The sequence below is a fragment of the Nerophis lumbriciformis genome, linkage group LG12, assembly GCF_033978685.3.
Source record: "Nerophis lumbriciformis linkage group LG12, RoL_Nlum_v2.1, whole genome shotgun sequence".
NCBI classification, from domain to species: domain Eukaryota; kingdom Metazoa; phylum Chordata; class Actinopteri; order Syngnathiformes; family Syngnathidae; genus Nerophis; species Nerophis lumbriciformis.
Genome location: NC_084559.2, coordinates 5,622,756 through 5,646,047, shown reverse-complemented (window position 1 = coordinate 5,646,047; position 23,292 = coordinate 5,622,756). Strand labels below are relative to the sequence as shown.

The window sequence follows — 23,292 nt, the reverse complement described above, 5'->3', positions numbered from 1 at the left end:
ACTAGAGACAAATTGTATTATTATGTTTATCTTACCTAAAAATAAATATATTTATTAATTTAAAAAAAAAAAAACTAAATACATTTTTACTATATTTTGCTAAAAACATCAAAATTAATTGTATTTTTATTTGTATTTTTTCTGACTCCTTATTACATCCAGCCATAGAATTAAAATAAACATATTTGAAATAATTAATTTTAAATTATCATAATAATTCATCTAAAATGACCATATTTAATTATTAAACTAATTGCTTGTTTATCAACAACTTTAGCATTTTATTCATTACATTTTGAAGTTCTCAGAAGCCAAGTTATGTTATATTCCTTAAGATTTATTTATGCAAGTTTGAAGTATCAATTATCTAAACACAGTTTTGTTTGCATATTTTCAGGATATATATATATATATATATATATATATATATATATATATATATATATATATATATATATATATATATATATATATATATATGTATGAAATACTTGACTCGGTGAATTCTAGCTGTCAATATACTCCTCCCCTCTTAACCACGACCCCAACCACGCCCCCCACCCCCGACCACGCCCCCCACCCTCCACCTCCCGAAATCGGAGGTCTCAAGGTTGGCAAGTATGGCTGATTTTCACCCAACAACAATAATAAGGGCGTGCTATGAAGGCACTGCCTTTAACGACCTCTACAACCTGTACAAACAGCTTGCCAGCCGAGTCACATGTTATATGCAAGGCATACTTGTTCAACAGCCATACAGGTCACACTGAGGGTGCCCGTTTAAACAACTTTAACACTCTTACTAATATGCGCCACACTGTGAACCCACACCAAACAAGAATGACAAACACATTTCGAGAGAACATCCATCCATCCATTTTCTACCGCTTATTCCCTTTGGGGTCGCGGGGGGCGCTGGAGCCTGTCTCAGCTACAATCGGGCGGAAGGCGGGATACACCCTGGACAAGTCGCCACCTCATCGCAGGGCCAACACAGATAGACAGACAACATTCACACTCACATCCACACACTAGGGCCAATTTAGTGTTGCCAATCAACTTATCCCCAGGTGCATGTCTTTGGAAGTGGGAGGAAGCCGGAGTACCCGGAGGGAACCCACGCAGTCACGGGGAGGACATGCAAACTCCACATAGAAAGATCCCGAGCTCGGGATTGAACCCAAGACTACTCAGGACCTTCGTATTGTGAGGCAGATGCACTAACCCCTCTGCCACCGTGAAGCCTTCGAGAGAACATCCGCACCGTAACACAACATAAACATAACAGAACAAATACCCAGAACCCCTTGCATCATTTCTACATTATACACCCCCACTACCACCAAACCCCCCCCTCCGTGCGTCGGTTGAGGTGGGTGGGGATGGGGGGGGGGGGGGCGTTTGGTGGTAGCGGGGGTGTATAATGTAGCCCGGAAGAGTAGGGGATGCATGGGATTCTGGGTATTTGTTCTGTTGTGTTTATGTCGTGTTACAGTGCGGATGTTCTCCCGAAATGTGTTTGTCATTCTTGTTTGGTGTGGGTTCACAGTGGGGCGCATATTAGTAAGAGTGTTAAAGTTGTTTAAACGGGCACCCTCAGTGTGACCTGTATGGCTGTTGAGCAAGTATGCCTTGCAGTCACTTATGTGTGTAAGCAGAGGCCGCATACTACATGTGACCAGGCCGGCACGCAAAAGCGGACGCGACGACATGTTGTAAATAATAAATGATAACTGGGTTATACTTGTATAGCGCTTTTCTACCTTCAAGGTACTCAAAGCGCTTTGACAGTATTTCCACATTCACCCATTCACACACACATTCACACACTGATGGCGGGAGCTGCCATGCAAGGCGCTAACCAGCAGCCATCAGGAGCAAGGGGTGAAGTGTCTTGCCCAAGGACACAACGGACGTGACTAGAATGGTAGAAGGTGGGGATTGAGCCCCAGTAACCAGCAACTCTCCGATTGCTGGCACGGCCACTCTACCAACTAGAGGACGTTAAAGGCAGTGCCATCACGGCATGCCCTCAATATTGTTGTCCGGGTGAAAATCGGAGAATGTTTGCCCCGGGAGATTTCCGGGAGAGGCACTGAAATCCGGAAACCTCCTGAAAAATCGAGGGGGGTCGGCAGGTATGCAGCTGAGCCGCATAGAGTGATCAAAGAGCCGCATGCGGCTCCGGAGCCGCGGGTTACCGACCCCTGAACTAAGCAAAATGATCTGCCAATAGAACAAGAAAATTTGGCTTGTCAAGATTTTCCAAAACAAGTAAAATTAGCTAACCTCAATGAACCCAAAAATACCTTAAAGGGGAACATTATCACCAGACCTATGTAAGCGTCAATATATACCTTGATGTTGCAGAGAAAAGACCATATATTTTTTTAACCGATTTCCGAACTCTAAATGGATGAATTTTGGCGAATTAAACGCCTTTCTATTATTCGCTCTCGGTAAGCAATCCACCATTTTCTCAAACACCGAGTCAATTCAGCTGTTATTTTCCGTTTTTTCGACTGTTTTCCGTACCTTGGAGACATCATGCCTCGTCGGTGTGTTGTCGGAGGGTGTAACAACACGAACAGGGACGGATTCAAGTTGCACCAGTGGCCCAAAGATGCGAAAGTGGCAAGAAATTGGACGTTTGTTCCGCACACTTTACCGACGAAAGCTATGCTACGACAGAGATGGCAAGAATGTGTGGATATCCTGCGACACTCAAAGCAGATGCATTTCCAACGATAAAGTCAAAGAAATCTGCCGCCAGACCCCCATTGAATCTGCCGGAGTGTGTGAGCAATTCAGGGACAAAGGACCTCGCTAGCACGGCAAGCAATGGCGGCAGTTTGTTCCCGCAGACGAGCGAGCTAAACCCCCTATCGACCCTAGCTTCCCTGGCCTGCTGACATCAACTCCAAAACTGGACAGATCAGCTTTCAGGAAAAGAGCGCGGATGAGGGTATGTCTACAGAATATATTAATTGATGAAAATTGGGCTGTCTGCACTCTCAAAGTGCATGTTGTTGCCAAATGTATTTCATATGCTGTAAACCTAGTTCATAGTTGTTAGTTTCCTTTAATGCCAAACAAACACATACCAATCGTTGGTTAGAAGGCGATCGCCAAATTCGTCCTCGCTTTCTCCCGTGTCGCTGGCTGTCGTGTCGTTTTCGTCGGTTTCGCTTGCATACGGTTCAAACCGATATGGCTCAATAGCTTCAGTTTCTTCTTCAATTTCGTTTTCGCTACCTGCCTCCACACTACAACCATCCGTTTCAATACATGCGTAATCTGTTGAATCGCTTAAGCCGCTGAAATCCGAGTCTGAATCCGAGCTAATGTCGCTATAGCTTGCTGTTCTATGCGCCATGTTTGTTTGAGTTGGCATCACTATGTGACGTCACAGGAAAATGGACGGGTGTTTATAACGATGGTTAAAATCAGGCACTTTGAAGCTTTTTTTAGGGATATTGCGTGATGGGTAAAATTTTGAAAAAAACTTCGAAAAATAAAATAAGCCACTGGGAACTGATTTTTAATGGTTTTAACCCTTCTGAAATTGTGATAATGTTCCCCTTTAGAATAAGTATATTCTCACTATCTATTGATAGAAAAAACAAATACAAGACCTTTTTTCTCAGTATGTTGGAAAATATTCTTAAATGAAGTAAATGCTAGTGCCACTATCTTGACATAATGATATGCGCTCGGCATTACATTTCTTGAAACCAGCAAACTTATACTAAAAACTAATTTATTGCATACTTGCCAACCTTGAGACCTCCGATTTTGGGAGGTGGGGGGTGGGGGCGTGGTCGGGGGTGGGGCGGGACGTGGTTGGGGGCGTGGTTAAGAGGGGAGGAGTATATTGACAGCTACAATTCACCAAGTCAAGTATTTCATACATATATATATATATATATATATATATATATATATATATATATATATATATATATATATATATATATATATATATGTATATATATATATATATATATATATAGAGAGAGAGAGATATAGATATAGATATCTACATCCTGAAAATATGCAAACAAAACTGTGTTTAGATAATTGATACTTCAAACTTGCATACATAAATATTAAGGAGTATAACATAACTTGGCTTCTGAGAGTTTCAAAATGTAATGAATAAAATGCTAAAGTTGTTGATAAACAAGCAATTATTTTAATAATTAAATATGGTCATTTTAAATGAATTATTATGATAATTTAAAATCAATTATTTGAAATATGTTTATTTTAATGTATAATTCTATGGCTGGATGTAATAAGGAGTCAGGAAAAAATACAAATAAAAATACAATTAATTTTGATGTTTTTAGCAAAATATAGTAAAAATGTATTTATTTATTTATTTTTTTAATTAATAAATATATTTAATTAATACAATTGATCTCTAGTCTGGATGATTTAGTTCTTGTCACCCTGTTGTCCTCCCGTCATGAAAAAAGGCTGTCCTCACTCAGGTCGCATGGAGCTGGAGGGGGCGTGGCTTCCAGCTCCGGCTGAAAATCGGGAGATTTTCGGGAGAATATTTGTCCCGGGAGCTTTCCGGGAGAGGTGCTGAATTTCGGGAGTCTCCCGGAAAATTCGGGAGGGTTGGCAAGTATGCTTTATTGTTCTTAATGGAAAGGCAACAAGGCAACCGCTTGTTACTCTCGGGGTCTCCTAGCCACTCAGGCAAATCATATTGTCTAAAAATGCATTTTTCCATCGACAACATGACATCATCGCGCCAAGTGCGTGCTCTTTCAGTCAATTAGTGCGGAAGGAATATATGTGTATATATATATATATATATATATATATATATATATATATATATATATATATATATATATATATATATATATATATATACACATACACAGCCCGGCCCCCGGCCAATTTTTTTTTTTTATTGTAATTTTGAAGAATTCATCTGAATGTGCATGAACTATTTCTGTGCAAAATTGTTTGAAATGTCAAATGTTTAAATATTAACTGTCAAATTACTGTACTGTGCCAACTGTACTACTATATGAGTACATATTTTCTATTGTTTCATTGAAAATAAAACAGCAAAGTCCATTTGGCTGTCGTCTGTTTTAATTATAAGACACAATTGTGTCAGAATCATGATTTTTTTTATTTTATGCTTGAAATAAGAAATTATTACTTTAAAAAAGTAGTTTTATACTTGTGAGTGTTGATGACACAGCTTTGCAACAGTTTATATTCTAGTTTCAAGCATGTTTTACTCAATATAGGTCATCAAATCTCAGCAACAAGCTGTAATATCTTACTGAGATCATTTAGGACCAAAACACTTAAAACAAGTAAAACACTCTAACATAAATCTGCTTAGTGAGAAGAATTATCTTATTAGACAGAAAATAAGGAAATATCACCCTTATTTTAGGTATTTAATCTTACTTAGATTTCACTTTTTGCAGTGTAGTCGGAAATAAGCATACATACTGCAAATTTAATAATATCCAGAACTTCTGTGTATTGGCCCATCTTAGGCAATTGTATTTCAGTTTTGTACTATGTTCCTAACGGCGTCACCTTGGCAGTGCAGAGTGGGTTTGTCCCATCTTCCAGCGTCAGTACAAACTGCTGTATTTCTTTCTCCAACTCTGTGATATCCGAATGTACACTCGTAAACAACCCGAGAGCCCACAGTGGAGATGTGATCCCATAGCAGGACCGAATTAGAGATGTCAGGAGGGGCGCCGCAGTCAACTTCTACAGAGATTAGAATGATTATTTAACTGGGATGCTATTTCATTATCACATAGAACAGAAAGTAAAGTTACTGTACCTTTGCATGAAACGTTTGGCTTGGTCCAGTTACCGTTGGACGTGCACAGTGATACACCATCTCCCTCCGTGTGGTTAAATCCTCCTTTACAATAATAACTCACTATACTTCCAAGAGTGGAACTGCCATTCCACATATATCCAGTGTTTGGCAAAGTAGGTGGTTTGCCACACAATATCTCTGGTATAGGATGATACACATAGTACATTTATTAAGTTGGGAATACATTTAGAAAGCTCCTCCGTACGAAGACTTTAAAGGTGCCACATGTACAAACCCTGTTTCCATATGAGTTGGGAAATTGTGTTAGATGTACATATAAACGGAATACAATGAATTGCAAATCATTTTCAACCCATATTCAATTGAATACACTACAAATACAAGATATTTGATGTTCAAACTCATAAACATATTTTTTTTTTTGCAAATAATAATTTACTTAGAATTTCATGGCTGTAACACGTGCCAAAGTAGTTGGGAAAGGGCATGTTCACCACTGTGTTACATGGCCTTTCCATTTAACAACACTCAGTAAACGTTTGGGAACTGAGGAGACACATTTTTTAAGCTTCTCAGGTGGAATTCTTTCCCATTCTTGCTTGATGTACAGCTTAAGTTGTTCAACAGTCTCCGTTGTGGTATTTTAGGCTTCATAATTTCAATGGGAGACAGGTCTGGACTACAGGCAGGCCAGTCCAGTACCCGCACTCTTTTACTATGAAGCCACGTGGCTTGGCATTGTCTTGCTAAAATAAGCAGGGGCGTCCATGATAACGTTGCTTGGATGGCAACATATGTTGCTCCAAAACCTGTATGTACCTTTCAGCATTAATGGCGCCTTCACAGATGTGTAAGTTACCCATGTCTTGGGCACTAATACACCCCCATACCATCACAGATGCTGGCTTTTCAACATTGCGCCTATAACAATCCGGATGGTTCTTTTCCTCTTTGGTCCAGAGGACACGACGTCCACAGTTTCCAAAAACAATTTGAAATGTGGACTCGTCAGACCACAGAACACTTTTCCACTTTGTATCAGTCCATCTTAGATGAGTTTAGGCCCAGCGAAGCCGACGGCGTTTCTGGGTGTTGTTGATAAACGGTTTTCACCTTGCATAGGAGAGCTTTAACTTGCACTTACAGATGTAGCGACCAACTGTAGTTACTGACAGTGGGTTTCTGAAGTGTTCCTGAGCCCATGTGGTGATATCCTTTACACACTGATGTCGCTTGTTGATGCAGTACAGCCTGAGGGATCGAAGGTCACGGACTTAGCTGCTTACGTGCAGTGATTTCTCCAGATTCTCTGAACCCTTTGATGATATTACGGACCGTAGATGGTGAAATCCCTAAATTCCTTGCAATAGCTGGTTGAGAAAGGTTTTTCTTAAACTGTTCCAACAATTTGCCCACGCATTTGTTGACAAAGTTGTGTACCTCGCCCCATCCTTGTTTGTGAATGACTGAGCATTTCATGTAATCTACTTTTATACCCAATCATGGCACCCACCTGTTCCCAATTTGCCTGTTCACCTGTGGGATGTTCCAAATAAGTGTTTGATGAGCATTCCTCAACTTTATCAGTATTTATTGCCACCTTTCCCAACGTCTTTGTCACGTGTTGCTGGCATCAAATTTTAAAGTTAATGATTATTTGCAAAAAAAAAAAAAAAATGTTTATCAGTTTGAACATCAAATATGTTGTCTTTGTAGTGCATTCAACTGAATATGGGTTGAAAAGGATTTGCAAATCATTGTATTCCGTTTATATTTACATCTAACACAATTTCTCAACTCATATGGAAACGGGGTTTGTAATAGTTTCATGTCAAGTCTTTAAATGGCCCCGATATGTCAAAAGGTATTAATAAATCATGTTCTTTTCCAATACCTTTATAACTGATAACGGTAGTTCGGCCGGGATGTGCTCATTTCAAAATCAGATTTACAGTCCCGAAATATTGTTATTGTTTTCATTTCGATGCCCAGCCCTCCACCGTTTGACCAATTAGAAAGTCTGTGAGTGTGTCACATCCAGGTTGCCAGTTACGCACCGCAATTGTCAGAATAATTGCATCTAAGTTATCACAAAACTTTGTGTTTCAATGAGTTCCCGGCTAGCAGACCAATGCTGTCTTTAATCCTAACAAGCAGAAGGCTTGTGAAACTCCGCTGTGTAGGATGGGAAGCAACATGAAGGTGTCCTGTATTATTTCATGTATTGTAATCAACAGAAATATATTGTCGTGACCCAAGAACTACAAAGCGGAGAGGAAGCAGGGCCTGACTCCCCCCTCAAGACGACCTTTTCTGTGAACTGTTTTACGACCTTTTCTTTGAACTGTTCTGTAACCAAAGACAATGGCTGTTTATGACCCACGTCCCTTAGAAACTGCTGTTGCCATGTAATCAGGGAAAGTCCAAATAAAAGAAGTGACGTACAATCTTTCGCCAGAGCGTGCTGGAGACTGCCCAGACGTTTCTCCTCAAATTGAGGCAAATCTAATTCTGTCTCCGTTTAATTCCTTGCTTCTTGTCTCGTTTAACAGATGTCATCAGTGTTTGAACCTGACAGCCATCTTGGTCTGGCTACTGCCACTGGTAAAGTTACTAAACATGTCAGACCTTAGTCAATCAAAAAGTTACCATTCTCAACTTATTCATGACAAAGCCAGGAAAGTAGTCACCAGAAACATCTTCTAGAAGAGTGAGTGTACCTTGGCAAATCACAGGTGCACCCTCCCATCGCCCTGCGGCGGTGCAGGTGGAGACATTGCCGTCTCCCGTGTGGAGATAGCCAGAGTTACATTGATAAAGCACCATGGAGCCCATCCTGGAGCTCGTACTCCACAGCATGTGTGAGTGAGGGAAGGGAGGAGGAGGACCGCAGTAAACCACTGAGGGGTAAGACAGCGACAGTGCATGAAAGCATCACATACAGCGATAATATCAGCGTTATGAAAGCTTCATTTTGTTTTATATGCGTTAAAAAGTTAGGACAGCACGACTCTAAAGTGTTAGCTAACATATTTATAGACAAATACACAACGTAAAGCACATGTATCAAACCAAATCTGTATGTGGCCGCGAAAAATAGAAATAATGTGCATTAATATGCATTAATAAAGCACTACATCTTTCTAAATGTATTTGTTCTTTCAAAAAAAATGACATACCGTATTTTCCGCACTATTAGCCGCACCTAAAAACCACAAATTTACTCAAAAGCTGACAGTGCGGCTTTTAACCCGGTGCGCTTTATATATGGATTAATATTACGATTCATTTTCATAAAGTTTCGATCTCGCAACTTCGGTAAACAGCCGCTATCTTTTTTCCCGGTAGAACAGGAAGCGCTTTTTCTTCTACGCAAGCAACCGCCAAGGTAAGCACCCGCCCCCATAGAACAGGAAGCGCTTCTTCTTCTACTGTAAGCAACCACCCGCCCGCGTAGAAGAAGAAAAAGCGCGCGGATATACCGTACGTTTCATTTCCTTTGTGTGTTTACATCTGTAAAGACCACAAAATGGCTCCTACTAAGCGTCAGGGATCCGGTTCATGAAAAGACGCAATCTCTCCATCCGCACACGGATTACTATTTCACAGCAACTGATATTCCTGTGAACCGCACTGTGGATACAACGGGAGCACGTACAGTGAATATTCGCACCACAGGGAATGACTGTGGTTCTAGCTTGCCATGCTAATGGCCAGAAACTTCCACCCATGGTGATATTCAAAAGGAAGACCTTGCCAAAAGAGACCTTTCCAGCCGGCGTCATCATAAAAGCTAACTCGAAGGGATGGATGAAGAAAAGATGAGCGAGTGGTTAAGGTAAGTTTAAGTTTACGCGAAGAGGCCGGGTGGCTTTTTTCACGCAGCTCTGTCCATGTTGATATACGTATGTTTGTGATTGCACATTTGCGTACATTTTGGGAGTGAACAGAGTTGTTAGAACGCTGGTTTTTAATATATTATTAAAGTTTGACTGACCTATCTGACTGTTTTTTTGACATTCCTTTAGCGCAGTTAGATGCGGCTTACAACACGGGGCGGCTTATAGGTGGACAAAGTTTTGAAATATGCCGTTCATTGAAGGCGCGGCTTTTAACCCAGGGCGCCTTATGGTGCGGAAAATACGGTATACTGTGTACAGTTGCATGTCTTTTAAACTTGAGACATATATGACCATGCAAAAAAACAGTTTTGTTGGCCCCCAGAATATTGTTAAATTAAAAAAATAAAATAAAAATAAAAATAAATATATATATATATATATATATATATTTTTTTTTTTTTTAAATACATTTTTGCTTTTATTTAAAAAAAAAAATAAATAAAAAAATAAAAAAAATAAAAATATATATATTTTTTTTTTAAATAAAAGCAAAAATGTATATATATATATATATATATATGTATTTTTTTTAAATTTTTTAATTTTTTAAATAAAAGCAAAAATTTGTCATGTAATGCGAAAAATTAATTTGAATAAAAAAATTTGATACTAAAACTCAGGCGTGTCCAAACTTATTCTACCAAGGGTTGCATACAAAGTCCAAGGACGCGGGGGCTGTTTTGATTTTTTTTGTTTTAATTTGTAAAAAAGAATTTAAAAAAAGAGAGACAAAAATAGACATGTACTGTATACCAGTGTTTTTCAACCTTTTTTGAGCCGAGGCATTATTTTTCATTGAAAAAATCAGCAGAAATCATTAAAAAATGTAACTCAATTGACAGTAAAAAGTCGTTGTCGCAATTGTTGGATATGACTTTAAACCATAACCAAGCATGCATCAATATAGCTCTTGTCTCAAAGTAGGTGTACTGTCATGACCTGTCACACGACTTATTTGGAGTTTTTTGCTGTTTTCCTGTGTGTAGTGTTTTAGTTCTTGTCTTGCGCTCCTATTTTGGTGGCTTTTTCCCGTTTTGTTGGTATTTTCCTGTAGCAGTTTCATGTTTTCCTTAAAAGCTATTCCCCACATCTGCTTTGTTTCAGCAATCAAGACTATTTCAGTGGTTGCTATCCTTCTTTGTGGGGACATTGTTGATTGTCGTGTCCACAGTAAGTCTTTGCTGTCGTCCAGCATTCTGTTTTTGTTTACTTTGTAGCGAGTTCGTTCTGCATAGCCATCCCCAAGCTTTAATTCCTTTTCTTAGGGGTACTCACCTTTTGTTTATTTTTGGTTTAAGCATTAGATACGACGACATGTTTCCGACATCTACAAAGCAATTAGCTACATGCTGCCACCTACTGATATGGAAGAGTATTACACAGTTACTCTGCCGAGCTCTAGACAGCACAGACACTCAACAACAACACATCATTTGCAGACTACAATTACTATAATTTGCAAAAAATATTTTTTTACCTCAAATAGGTGAAATTATATAATCTTCCACGGTACACCAGACTGTATCTCACGGCACACTAGTTGTTGAAAAACTGCTGTATACGGTATTTAAAGTGTTGTTTTGTAGTTTTGGACTCCCATAGTTCCTGTTTTTGTGCAGCCTTGTTTGTTTTTAGTTACCATAGGTGCTTATTGTTTCCACCTGTCTCTGATTGGTGCTCGGGACGCTCACCTGTTTCCCGAGCACTAATCAGAGGGACTATTTAATCCTGCATTTGCCGGTCAGTGGGGCTGGCTTCATTGTTTGATATATGCAACCTGTTACGTTTGGTCTTCGTGTTTCCTAGCCATACTTGCCAACCCTCCCGAATTTTCCGGGAGACTCCCGAAATTCAGCGCCTCTCCCGAAAACCTCCCGGGACAAATATTCTCCCAAAAATCTCCCGATTTTCAGCCGGAGCTGGAAGCCACGCCCCCTCCAGCTCCATGCGGACCTGAGTGAGGACAGCCTTTTTTCATGACGGGAGGACAACAGGGTGACAAGAACTAAATCATCCAGACTAGAGATAAATTGTATTATTATGTTTATCTTACCTAAAAATAAATATATTTATTAATTAAAAAAAAAAAAACTAAATACATGTTTACTATATTTTGCTAAAAACATCAAAATTAATTGTATTTTTATTTGTATTTTTTCCTGACTCCTTATTACATCCAGCCATACAATTATACATTAAAATAAACATATTTGAAATAATTGATTTTAAATTATCATAATAATTCATTTAAAATGACCATATTTAATTATTAAAATATTTGCTTGTTTATCAACAACTTTAGCATTTTATTCATTACATTTTGAAAATCTCAGAAGCCAAATTATGTTATATTCCTTAATATTTATTTATGCAAGTTTGAAGTATCAATTATCTAAACACAGTTTTGTTTGCATATTTTCAGGATGTAGATATCTATATATATGTATGAAATACCTGACTTGGTGAATTCTAGCTGTCAATATACTCCTCCCCTCTTAACCACGCCCCCAACCACGCCCCGCCCCACCCCTGACCACGCCCCCACCTCCCGAAATCGGAGGTCTCAAGGTTGGCAAGTATGTTCCTAGCTCATGATTCCTGCTCAAAGTTTTTTCCTTAGCTTCCCGTGCGATCGGCACGCATCCCTTTTGCTTGTTTTCTGTTTTTGGTACTACGCGTTATTTTTTTGATGATTAAATCATGTTCCTACCTGCACGCCTTGCCCGGAGTGGTCCGTCTGCATCCCTGGAGAATGAACCCCCGCGGTAAGCTGCGAAACCCCACCCCCTCCGCCGTGACACCGTATATGTAATGTCTGTTTTTAGAATTTTTTACAAAATAGATATATATCAAAATGGCCCCCGCATACTTTTGACTTTTTAGTATGCGGTCCTTGTTGGAAAAAGTTGGGTCACCCCTATATTAACATATAGTGCAAAACATTTTTTGTTACAATAAAATACTTGGGGGTTAGGGTTAGGGTTAGGGTTAGGGTTAACCCAAACCCTAACCCCTAACCCTAACCCTTCCAACCCTAACCCTAACCCCTAACCCTAACCCTAATCCTAACTCTAACCCTTCTAACCCTAACCCTAACCCCTAACCCTAACCCTTCTAACCCTAACCCTAACCCTAACCCTAACCCTAACCCAAACCCTTAACCCAAACCCAAACCCTAACCCCTAACCCTAACCCTAACCCTTCTAACCCTAACCCTAACCCAAACCCAAACCCAAACCCTAACCCTAACCCCTAACCCTAACCCTAACCCTTCTAACACTAACCCTAACCCTAACCCCAACCATAACCCTTCTAACCCTAACCCTAACCCCTAACCCTAACCCTAACCCTTCTAACCCTAACCCTAACCCTAACCCTTCTAACCCTAACCCTAACCCAAACCCAAACCCTAACCCCTAACCCTAACCCTAACCCTTCTAACCCTAACCCTAACCCTAACCCAAACCCAAACCCAAACCCTAACCCCTAACCCTAACCCTTCTAACCCTAACCCTAACCCCTAACCCTAACCCTAACCCTAACCCTTCTAACCCTAACCCTAACCCTAACCCTGACTTATGCTTTCAAAAGCAAGTACGTTATCCATCAATTTGACAACATAATGAAGTGAATATACTTCACAATTCTTATTCTGCATATTCACTGCAATGAAAATGAGTTTGATACCCCTGATGCAGAGTATAGTGATCCTAAAAGTATACGGTTTGAGGCAACAATAATAGGTTTGGCCATTCGCTCTTGTTTTGTTACCTTCACAGACCAAGGTGGTCTCAGTCCACAGTCCGTCAGCTCCACACAGTGAAACATTGTTTCCACTCCTCTTTACCGAGCCTTCATCACAGTCAAAGGTGGCCATGCTTCTGTAGGTCGTCCCTGTCGTTGAGAGCAGTACTGTGTACTCCTGCAGCACAGGCGGCCCACAGTCCACCACTGAATGGGGTCATAAAACACTACAATTAGAACCTCACTCAGTCAGATCATTGTTTGGCAGGCGCTTGCAGATCGATCAAAAATATCAATACCAAGGGAGGTATCAGTATCGATTGGACACCAGCGTAGTTTGTGTTTCTTTTCGCAGTATCTGTGTTTAGTTTTGTTGTTTATATTGCTCACATTGTTGACATCCATCCATTTTCTACCGCGTGTCCCTTTTGCTGGAGCCTATCTCAGCTGCATTCGGGCGGTAGGCGGGGTACACCCTGGACAAGTCGCCACCTCATGTTGAGGTATATTCTATAAAGTTGCTTGATGTCACTGGCTTCAAATGACAAAATGTAGGAACACCATCAACATTTTACTTTTGTTTACTTATTCAAGGATTCAAGGAACTTTATTGTCATACCAGCGCATAAGACACAATATAAAGCTGCCACAAATGATTGGAGGATGCGGGAAGAACTGTGGCTACTCTTGTGATTTTGGATCACATCGGACTGTCTGCCCCGCAGGTTTGAGGACCAGTCATAGACAATTTAGAGTGAAAAGCAAATTTTATTTTCACTTGCATACAAAACATTCTAACTTGGATTGTTTCCCTGGCTTCGAGACTCTCCCGAAGGACAACGCGGCGAAGACACAACAAACTCCATTCTTGTCTCTCATGGACACACACCTGTTGTTGTTGACTTTGGACTAGCGACTGCACGACATCAAGGCCGCGGAACAGAGACACACTGCAGGCTTACGCACACACATGCATCCACAAAAAATATACGCCACACACATACATACCACACCCCCAATCCAACGCCCTTTACGCAAATCCCATAGGGGTGATGGACGGATGATTTTTATTTTTATTTTTTATTAAGGATCCCCATTAGCTGGTTGCCTCAACAACCCACTAGTCTTCCTGGGGTCCACAATTCAATACAATTACAAGTAAAAGCATATAATTATAACTACACCATACAGAAAAAATAATAAAATAAAAGCATCAATAAGAAAACAAGCAAACAATTTACAGTCACAGAATAATAATTACCATATAAATATAACAAGTACTTATTATCCATTATAATATCCCTAATGAGGTCAGCTGATTTGTTGTTATTGGATGGTCAGCGCCTGAGAGCTGCAGCCTACCACCATGGCCCCCCACTCCCTCCCCTCTGTTGCTAGATATCTCGAGATGTACGTTGTGATATGTATATGTGCTTTGCTATGGGGGTTTAGTTTTTTTCCCACTCCAGACTATAGATAGTATTTTTTTTTACTCCTCCTTCCCCAGCGTTTACCTTTTTCCCATCTTTTACGGGGCGCCTTGTGACGACCCATCAGTGTTCCTGTTCTGCAACCCTGTACACTGTTTGTTTGTCTCATCTTGAACGGGTTTGTGCTGAAAAGAAAGTTTTGTTGTACTTTTGCAATGACAATAAAGACCTACCTACCTATCTATATGGTACGGAATTTAGCATCCGAGATCTTAATGATACCACAAGAACGACAGTACTGTATGTACGGAGATGGGTGCTGTGCAATATGGACACAAATGTATTATCACTTGGTGGTTTAGAGGAAACGTTGGTACTTTTAACGCATTTTAACACTGGCTCTGTACGCCTCTTACGGTGGACCAGGGGTTAGTGTAAGTGCCTCACAATAGGAAGATCCTGGGTTCGATCCCCGGAGCTCTGGGTCTTTCTGTGTGGAGTTTGCATGTTCCCCCCCCCCGTGACTGCGTGGGTTCCCTCCGGGTACTCCGGCTTCCTCCCACCTCCAAAGACATGCACCTGGGGATAGGTTGATTGGCAACACTAAATGGTCCCTAGTGTGTGAATGTTGTCTGTCTATCTGTGTTGGCCCTGTGATGAGGTGGCGACTTGTCCAGGGTGTACCCGGCCTACCGCCCGAATGCAGCTGAGATAGGCTCCATTACCGCCCGCGACCCCAGAAAAAGGGACAGGCGGTAGAAAATGGATGGATTGATGGGTTGATTTACATCTCAACCTGATACTGCTGATACTCGGCAGTTGGTATGGACACTATCAATATTTGGATCGATCCGCACATCCCGACAAAACAACAATTGCAGCAAGTTTTAATAATGCACTTTGACCTTTGCATGAAGTCTTATCCTTGAGAGGGTGAAAGGGTTCCTTCCCATCCTGGACTCGGTATCCCAGCTGGCAACTGCAGTCAAAACTTCCATTCAGGTTCCTGCACTGAGCTCCTTGTCCACACAGCCCCGACACGCTGCACTCATCCAGGTCTGCACAGCCAGCAGGAAACAAGCTTTTTAATCAGGTAGGCCTGAAATGTGACTTCTTTCCACTTTTTAGCACCTGGCAGTCAACTCACCCTGGCAGTGTGTGCCGTCGTTAGGAATGAAGACGGGCATGTTGTTGGAAGCCATGTATCCGTGCAGGCAGGTGCAGTAGTAACTGCCGTGGGTGTTGTGGCACGTCGTATGCTGACCACAGATCTTTGTGGCTCCTATCTGACATTCGTCTTTATCTGGGAGCAAGAACCCATTCAAGTGCAGGAACAACATGGATTACACATGCACCATCTGAGTACAGTCCAGTACAAGCATACTTGCCAACCTTGAGACCTCCGATTTCGGGAGGTGGGGGGTGGGGGCGTGGTCGGGGGTGGGGCGAGGCGTGGTTGGGGGCGTGGTTAAGAGGGGAGGAGTATATTGACAGCTAGAATTCACCAAGTCAAGTATTTCATACATACATATATATATATATATATATGTGTGTGTGTGTATATATACAGTATATAATCTACATCCTGAAAATATGCAAACAAAACTGTGTTTAGATAATTGATACTTCAAACTTGCATAAATAAATATTAAGGAATATAACATAACTTGACTTCTGAGAGCTTCAAAATGTAATGAATCAAATGCTAAAGTTGTTGATAAACAAGCAATTATTTTAATAATTAAATATGGTCATTTTAAATGAATTATTATGATCATTTAAAATGTATTATTTCAAATATGTTTATTTTAATGTATAATTCTATGGCTGGATGTAATAAGGAGTCAGAAAAAATACAAATAAAAATACAATTAATTTTGATGTTTTTAGCAAAATATAGCAAAAATGTATTTAGATTTTTTTTTTTTTTTTTAATTGATAAATATATTTATTTTTTAGGTAAGATAAACATAATAATACAATTTATCTCTAGTCTGGATGATTTAGTTCTTGTCACCCTGTTGTCCTCCCGTTGTGAAAAAAGGCTGTCCTCACTCAGGTCCGCATGGAGCCCCCTCCAGTTCCGGCTGAAAATCGGGAGATTTCCGGAAGAATATTTGTCCCGGGAGGTTTTCGGGTGAGGCGTTGAATTTCGGGAGTCTCCCAGAAAATTCGGGAGGGTTGGCAAGTATGAGTACAAGAGTGGAGTGCATTGTCCACAATAGTTATGATTTTGACATGATACACATTTAGTCAATACTGGGTGTAAATGGCAGCATATTTTGTTCATGAGAAAAATGCAGTTCTGTCATGCTACGTTTTTTGTTTTTTTTGTGCCTTTATTTTGAAGAGCCCACTCTTATTCTGTTACTTCCTTTATTGCTGATGCTTGACTTCCTGCTGCCGTCCAGTCTGACTTCAACAGCATTCTCACGTTACTCCAGGACTGGTAAAACATGCTGACAAAGACACATTTGTCATATTCTGTGTGAATATTTGTGAGAGGTTATTTTATTGTGCCTCGTGTTTGTATGTCACATTTAAGCAGAGTCACTACAAGCTGTGTGTGGAAGCTAGGCCAGGGGTCGGCAACCCAAAATGTTGAAAGAGCCATATTGGACCAAAAATACAAAAACAAATCTGTCTGGAGCCGCAAAAAAATTAAAAGCCATATTACATACAGATAGTGTGTCATGAGATATAAATTGAATTAAGAGGACTTAAAGGAAACTAAATGAGCTCAAATATACCTACAAACGAGGCATTATGATGCAATATGTACATATAGCTAGCCTAAATAGCATGTTAGCATCGATTAGATTGCAGTCATGCAGTGAACAAATATGTCTGATTAGCACTCCACACAAGTCAATAACATCAACAAAACTCACCTTTGTGCATTCATGCACAACGTAAAAAGTTTGGTGGACAAAATGAGACGGAAAAAGAAGTGGCATAAAACACGTCCTAGAAAGTTATACATGTAAACAAACTAGGGTGAGTTCAAGGACCGCCAAAATTAGTAGGACAAAACAGCGCTCGCCAAATACTCGAATCAGTGAAGCATGTTTAATATAAACAGTGGGATTTATGACAATTAGGGAGGTTTGTGTCATGTTTGTCTTCCTACAGAAACCATATTAAAACAAAAAATATATTTTTCCCCCTCATCTTTTTCCATTTTTCATACATCTTTGAAAAAGCTCCAGGGAGCCACTAGGGCGGCGCTAAAGAGCCGCATGCGGCTCTAGAGCCGCGGGTTGCCGACCCCTGAGTGAGGCTAACAAGCTGAGCAAATTCAGCGCCCTCGGAAGCGGAAGGAGGTAGGAGAAGACTAATGGTTCATTTCATTTAAAACAAACGGGAAAATGTCATTATTTTTATTTACTAAAAAAGATTTGTTTGTAAGTTTAAAAATGTAAACATGATTTATGCATGGTTTGTGGAAATATGGTACGATGGCATTTGTATTTTCTGTCCATCTTAAAGGCCTACTGAAATTAAGGCTGCAGCTAACGATTATTTTTCTATCGATTAATCGATAGGTTATTTTTTTCGATTAATCGGTTAATCTATAGATTATTTTTTTCGATTAATCTATAGATTATTTTTCCTTTTACCGATTTTTTTTATTTATTTAAAATGAAGATGAAAAAATAAATGTAGGCAAGTTTTTTTCAAAAGGCATGGCTTTTATTTACAAAAAAAAAAAAAAGTATGGCCTCTCAGTCAACATTGACAACAACATGACAAAATATTCTGTAACAATGTAAACATTTAAAACTTTTAACATTTAACAAAATTAAAAGTAGCTTATTTGCTTTTTAATGTGCAAATATAAAAGTAAAAATCCAGTGCAAATCTTAATATTCTGCAATAGTATAAGCATTTCAAAAGTAAAAGTATTGCTTTATTTTGCTTTAAAATGTGCAAAAATAAAGATAAACATCCAATACAAAAAAGTGCGTATTTCCTTGAATTGGCGCCGGGTATATAGTATTCGCATGCCTCGAATTACTGCCGGGTCAAACTCGTTTCGCAAAATAATTAGCGCATGCTTAGCATTACCGCCGGCTCAGGATTAACGCCGGGTCAAACTCGTTTCGCAAAATATTATTTTTATTAGCATATGCCTACAACTTTCGCCGGGTCAAACTCGTCACGTCACGAGTCATCATTTTCAAAATGGAGGAGGCTGATTTCAATCATTTGAAATCGCATAAAGGGAAGAAGATTAAGAGCTATTCAGTAGGATTTAAGGTCCAAGCTATTGAATATGCTAAAAAGAACAGTAAGCAGCTATGTTTTATTAATATACCGTAGCTGCGTGTGTCAAACATGATTCATTAAATGACTCCCGCCTCCTGCTGGTAGAGGGCGCTAGTGATCCTTCTTGCGACTACCGGTACTGCAGAAGACCGGTGCTGCAGAAGAAGACAACAAGCAACAAGAGTGAGCAGCGATCGTTTGCTTGCACTTTTAACATGGAGGATTACATACAGTGTTTCCCACACATTCATTTATTTGTGGCGGCCCGCCACGAAAGAATTACGTCCGCCACAAATGGAGTTTTCGGCTTTTGACTCGCTCGACCGCTCATAAAAGCAATGGGACTCTGTCTGTGAATGTACCTTGTAGTTACAACTTCGGTGCAGTAGGTGGCGGTAGCCTACTATGCATCGTAACTCCGCCAATGGCACTTAATTCACCTGGTGGGCCAGAAGAAGAAGACAACGACGGAGTAAAAGAAAAATGGACCGACCGGATCAAAATACGAGGGTAATATAGGTTATATGTAGATAGGTTATAGCTGCATCGCTCGCGGCTCGTCATATATTTAACGTTAATCCGCGATTTCACCGAGCGTTTCACTGACGGTGAGCAGCCTGACGCTGCTTCATTAACACCGCCGCTGTTTGAGTCGGGGTCCGGGGCAGACGCACGTAATAACAATCACTTGTTTTCATACCGACGAGCTAACGTGTCCAGGTTATAACTCTGTTGTCAATAAACACACGTGGAGACGGTGCTTCAGATACTACATTAATACTCAAGCTAAAATGTCCACTGTCCACTGCAGCATGTGAATGCAATGAAAAGAATACAATCTGAGCCAACCAGCTGTTAAAATGTTGTCCAGGTTAATGTTTTGGCCATTAAAAGCCCTTCATTTCAAGATTTCAACTGTGATCGGGCTTTAAACAGGTGGCTGACCTGTTCAGATGAGTGTAACTGCTACTGGTCAAATAATGTGAAATAGCATTTAATTTTACATGTATGCAATGCCATTTAAATGTAATTATAGATAATAATAATAATAATAATAAATACTGTGTAGTGTTATAAATAGTCAACGGGAAGGATTTTAGTAAGATATAAGCCATGAGCACTACACAGCCAGAAAAAAACCTAGGCAGGACAAGTAAAAATATTGGGGCAAGTAGATTTGAGAAGTCGGGCAAGTAGAAAAATTAGGGCGGAGGGAACAGGTGAGACTCAGCAAACACTGAAAAATAAAGCAGGGTCAGATCAGAAATGCACTTTTCCAATGAAAAGGGTCCTAATTTATATTCTTATGTGCCTTATAGAGAGGACCACGACAAAACATAGAGCGACTAGCTCCAGTGCGACCTGTTCAGCAGCAGCAGGAGGAGGAGGAGGAGGTTGACTGACTGTGGCAGGACACCTCTGCCTCTGTTTCACTTTATGTTGCTGGTAAATAATATGGTTGTAGTAGTAGGCTAAAGTTAAATTATTTAGTATTCACTAATTAAAGGGGCAGAGCTTTAAGAGACATTTTAGCTTTTATATTTTATAAGCTATATTTTTTGTAAGAACCACAATTAATAAATATATTTCAGTGAATAACTAATTGTTCAAATCTGTATATAAATATGTACATAAAGTGTAATTATATTCCAACTCCGCGTTCTTCTTGGTCATCGCCACCCCCCGCCCCCTGGCCACACCACCACAAATAGATGCCTGCCCTGTGGGAAACACTGACATATCTAAAATAAAACAGTTTTCTAAACTGGACTTTCAATCAAAGCAGGAGGTAATACTTAAAGGAATATCTCCATCGAGACAGAGAGACTTTTAAAACTGAAGAAAGATAAGGAAGACTTCTATAAACAAGTTATCGATGCTTTTGATCAGAATACTCATTTATAAGTAAAGGTAAGACCATAATAACGTTTTTTTTATTAAATGTGCTTTTCATGATGGTATCCTTACATCACTCAAATTTATAAGGGCAGGCCTAAATTTACCCCACGCCTTTTGGTAAGCGCAGGAGTGAGAAGAGGTTTTAAATTAATTAGCGCCCCGGAGGCTATTCTAGGAAATACGGTATGGGACGCGTCAACGCCGTTTTACGTAATCGATGACGTCGACTCATTTCAGCCTTAACTGAAATGCGATTTTCTTATTTAAACGGGGATAGCAGGTCCATTCTATGTGTCATACTTGATCATTTCGCGATATTGCCATATTTTTGCTGAAAGGATTTAGTAAAGAACATCGACGATAAAGTTCGCAACTTTTGGTCGCTGATAAAAAAGCCTTGACTGTACCGGAAGTAGCAGATGAGTAGCGTGACGTCACAGGTTGTGGAGCTCCTCACATCTGCACATTGTTTACAATCATGGCCACCAGCAGCGAGAGCGATTCGGACCGAGAAAGCGACGATTTCCCCATTAATTTGAGCGAGGATGAAAGATTTGTGGATGAGGAAAGTGAGAGTGAAGGACTAGAGGGCAGTGGGAGCAATTCAGATAGGGAAGATGCTGTGAGAGGCGGGTGGGACCTGATATTCAGCTGGGAATGACTAAAATAGTAAATAAACACAAGACATATATATACTTTATTAGCCACAACACAACCAGGCTTATATTTAATATGCCACAAATTAATCCCGCATAACAAACACCTCCCCCCTCCCGTCCATATAACCCGCCAATACAACTTAAACACCTGCACAACACACTCAATCCCACAGCCCAAAGTACCGTTCACCTCCCCAAAGTTCATACAGCACATATATTTCCCCAAAGTCCCCAAAGTTACGTACTTGACATGCACATAGCGGCACGCACGTACGGGCAAGCGATCAAATGTTTGGAAGCCGCAGCTGCATGCGTAGTCACGGTACCGCGTCTGCGCATTCAACTCAAAGTCCTCCTGGTAAGAGTCTCTGTTGTCCCAGTTCTCCACAGGCCAATGGTAAAGCTTGACTGTCATCTTTCGGGAATGTAAACAATGAAACACCGGCTGTGTTATCCGGCAAAACAGTCAGGGGGTGCATTCTACGGCGGGGGTGCGTTATCCAGCACAACACCTGTCGCAATACACCGCTTCCCACCTACAGCTTTCTTCTTTGCTGTCTCCATTGTTCATTGAACAAATTGCAAAAGATTCACCAACACAGATGTCCAGAATACTGTGGAATTTTGCGATGAAAACAGACGACTTAATAGCTGGCCACCATGCTGTCCCAAAATGTCCGCTACAATCCGTGACGTCACGCGCTGACGTCATCATACCGAGACGTTTTCAGCAGGATATTTTGCGCGTAATTTAAAATTGCACTTTAGTAAGCTAATATTGTCATGCCATATTGGCATGTGTTGCAATGTTAAGATTTCATCATTGATATATAAACTATCAGACTGCGTGGTCGGTAGTAGTGGGTTTCAGTAGGCCTTTAATAGTTTTCACGGTGTCAAAATTGTAAGGAGAAAAGGTGGAGAGAATTAAAGTTGCACCAGTCTCTGCATCTTGTGTCATTAATCCAAGTGGGCCACTACATTGGGGAAATAAGTATTTTACCAATTCAGTGTTGCATTTAGTTCCAGTTCCCCCTAGTTTTATAGCTTGGGGGAACAAAAGCATACGCACATGCGTACCCTATTTTCCGGACTATAAAGCGCCCTTAAAATCCTTTTTTCCCCCCTCAAAACTCGACGGTGCACCTTATAACCCGGTGCGCCTAATGTACGGAATAGTTCTGGTTTTGCTTACCGACCTCAAAGCAGTTTTATTTGGTACATGGTGAAATGATAAGTGTGACCAGTAGATGGCAGTCAAACATAAGAGATACGTGTCGACTGCAATATGACTCAAGTAAACAACACCAACATTTTATATGTTCCATTGAAAATATAGAACATTACACACGGCGCTCAAAAATTCTATCAAAATGTTTTAGTATGACTTTGGTAAGCTATGAAGCCGCACCGCTTGTTGGATTGTACTGTGCTTCAACATAGGAGTATTATTATGGTGTGTGTATAAGGTAAGACATTATCTGGCGTTTTGTTTCGCAATATTATGCAAAAGCAACTCTTCTTACTTTCTGGTACCTGCTGATCTGTAT

General features: G+C 40.3%; 1 protein-coding gene and 1 long non-coding RNA gene across 4 annotated transcripts in view; one reads left to right on the top strand and one right to left on the bottom strand.

The window, feature by feature from the left end:
• Positions 1-23,292, bottom strand: part of LOC140676623 (sushi domain-containing protein 1-like) — a 52,793-nt gene that overhangs the window by 27,502 nt on the left and 1,999 nt on the right. For 2 of the 3 annotated variants that reach the window (XM_072914247.1, XM_072914248.1), the window contains exons 3-5: positions 16,063-16,218; positions 15,821-15,973; positions 13,513-13,692 (exon numbers count right to left, since the gene is read on the bottom strand). In XM_072914247.1, coding sequence (XP_072770348.1) covers positions 13,513-13,692; positions 15,821-15,973; positions 16,063-16,218 — 489 coding nt within the window. Of the gene's footprint in view, positions 1-5,580; positions 5,761-5,836; positions 6,017-8,559; positions 8,740-13,512; positions 13,693-15,820; positions 15,974-16,062; positions 16,219-23,292 lie in introns of all 3 variants that reach the window. The other variant, XM_072914246.1, reaches the window with a different exon arrangement.
• Positions 17,321-23,292, top strand: part of LOC140679244 (uncharacterized) — a 34,898-nt gene continuing 28,926 nt past the window's right edge. The window contains exons 1-3 of the long non-coding RNA XR_012050739.1: positions 17,321-17,364; positions 17,461-17,492; positions 18,195-18,238. This is a non-coding gene — a long non-coding RNA (uncharacterized lncRNA). The remainder of the gene's footprint in view (positions 17,365-17,460; positions 17,493-18,194; positions 18,239-23,292) is intronic.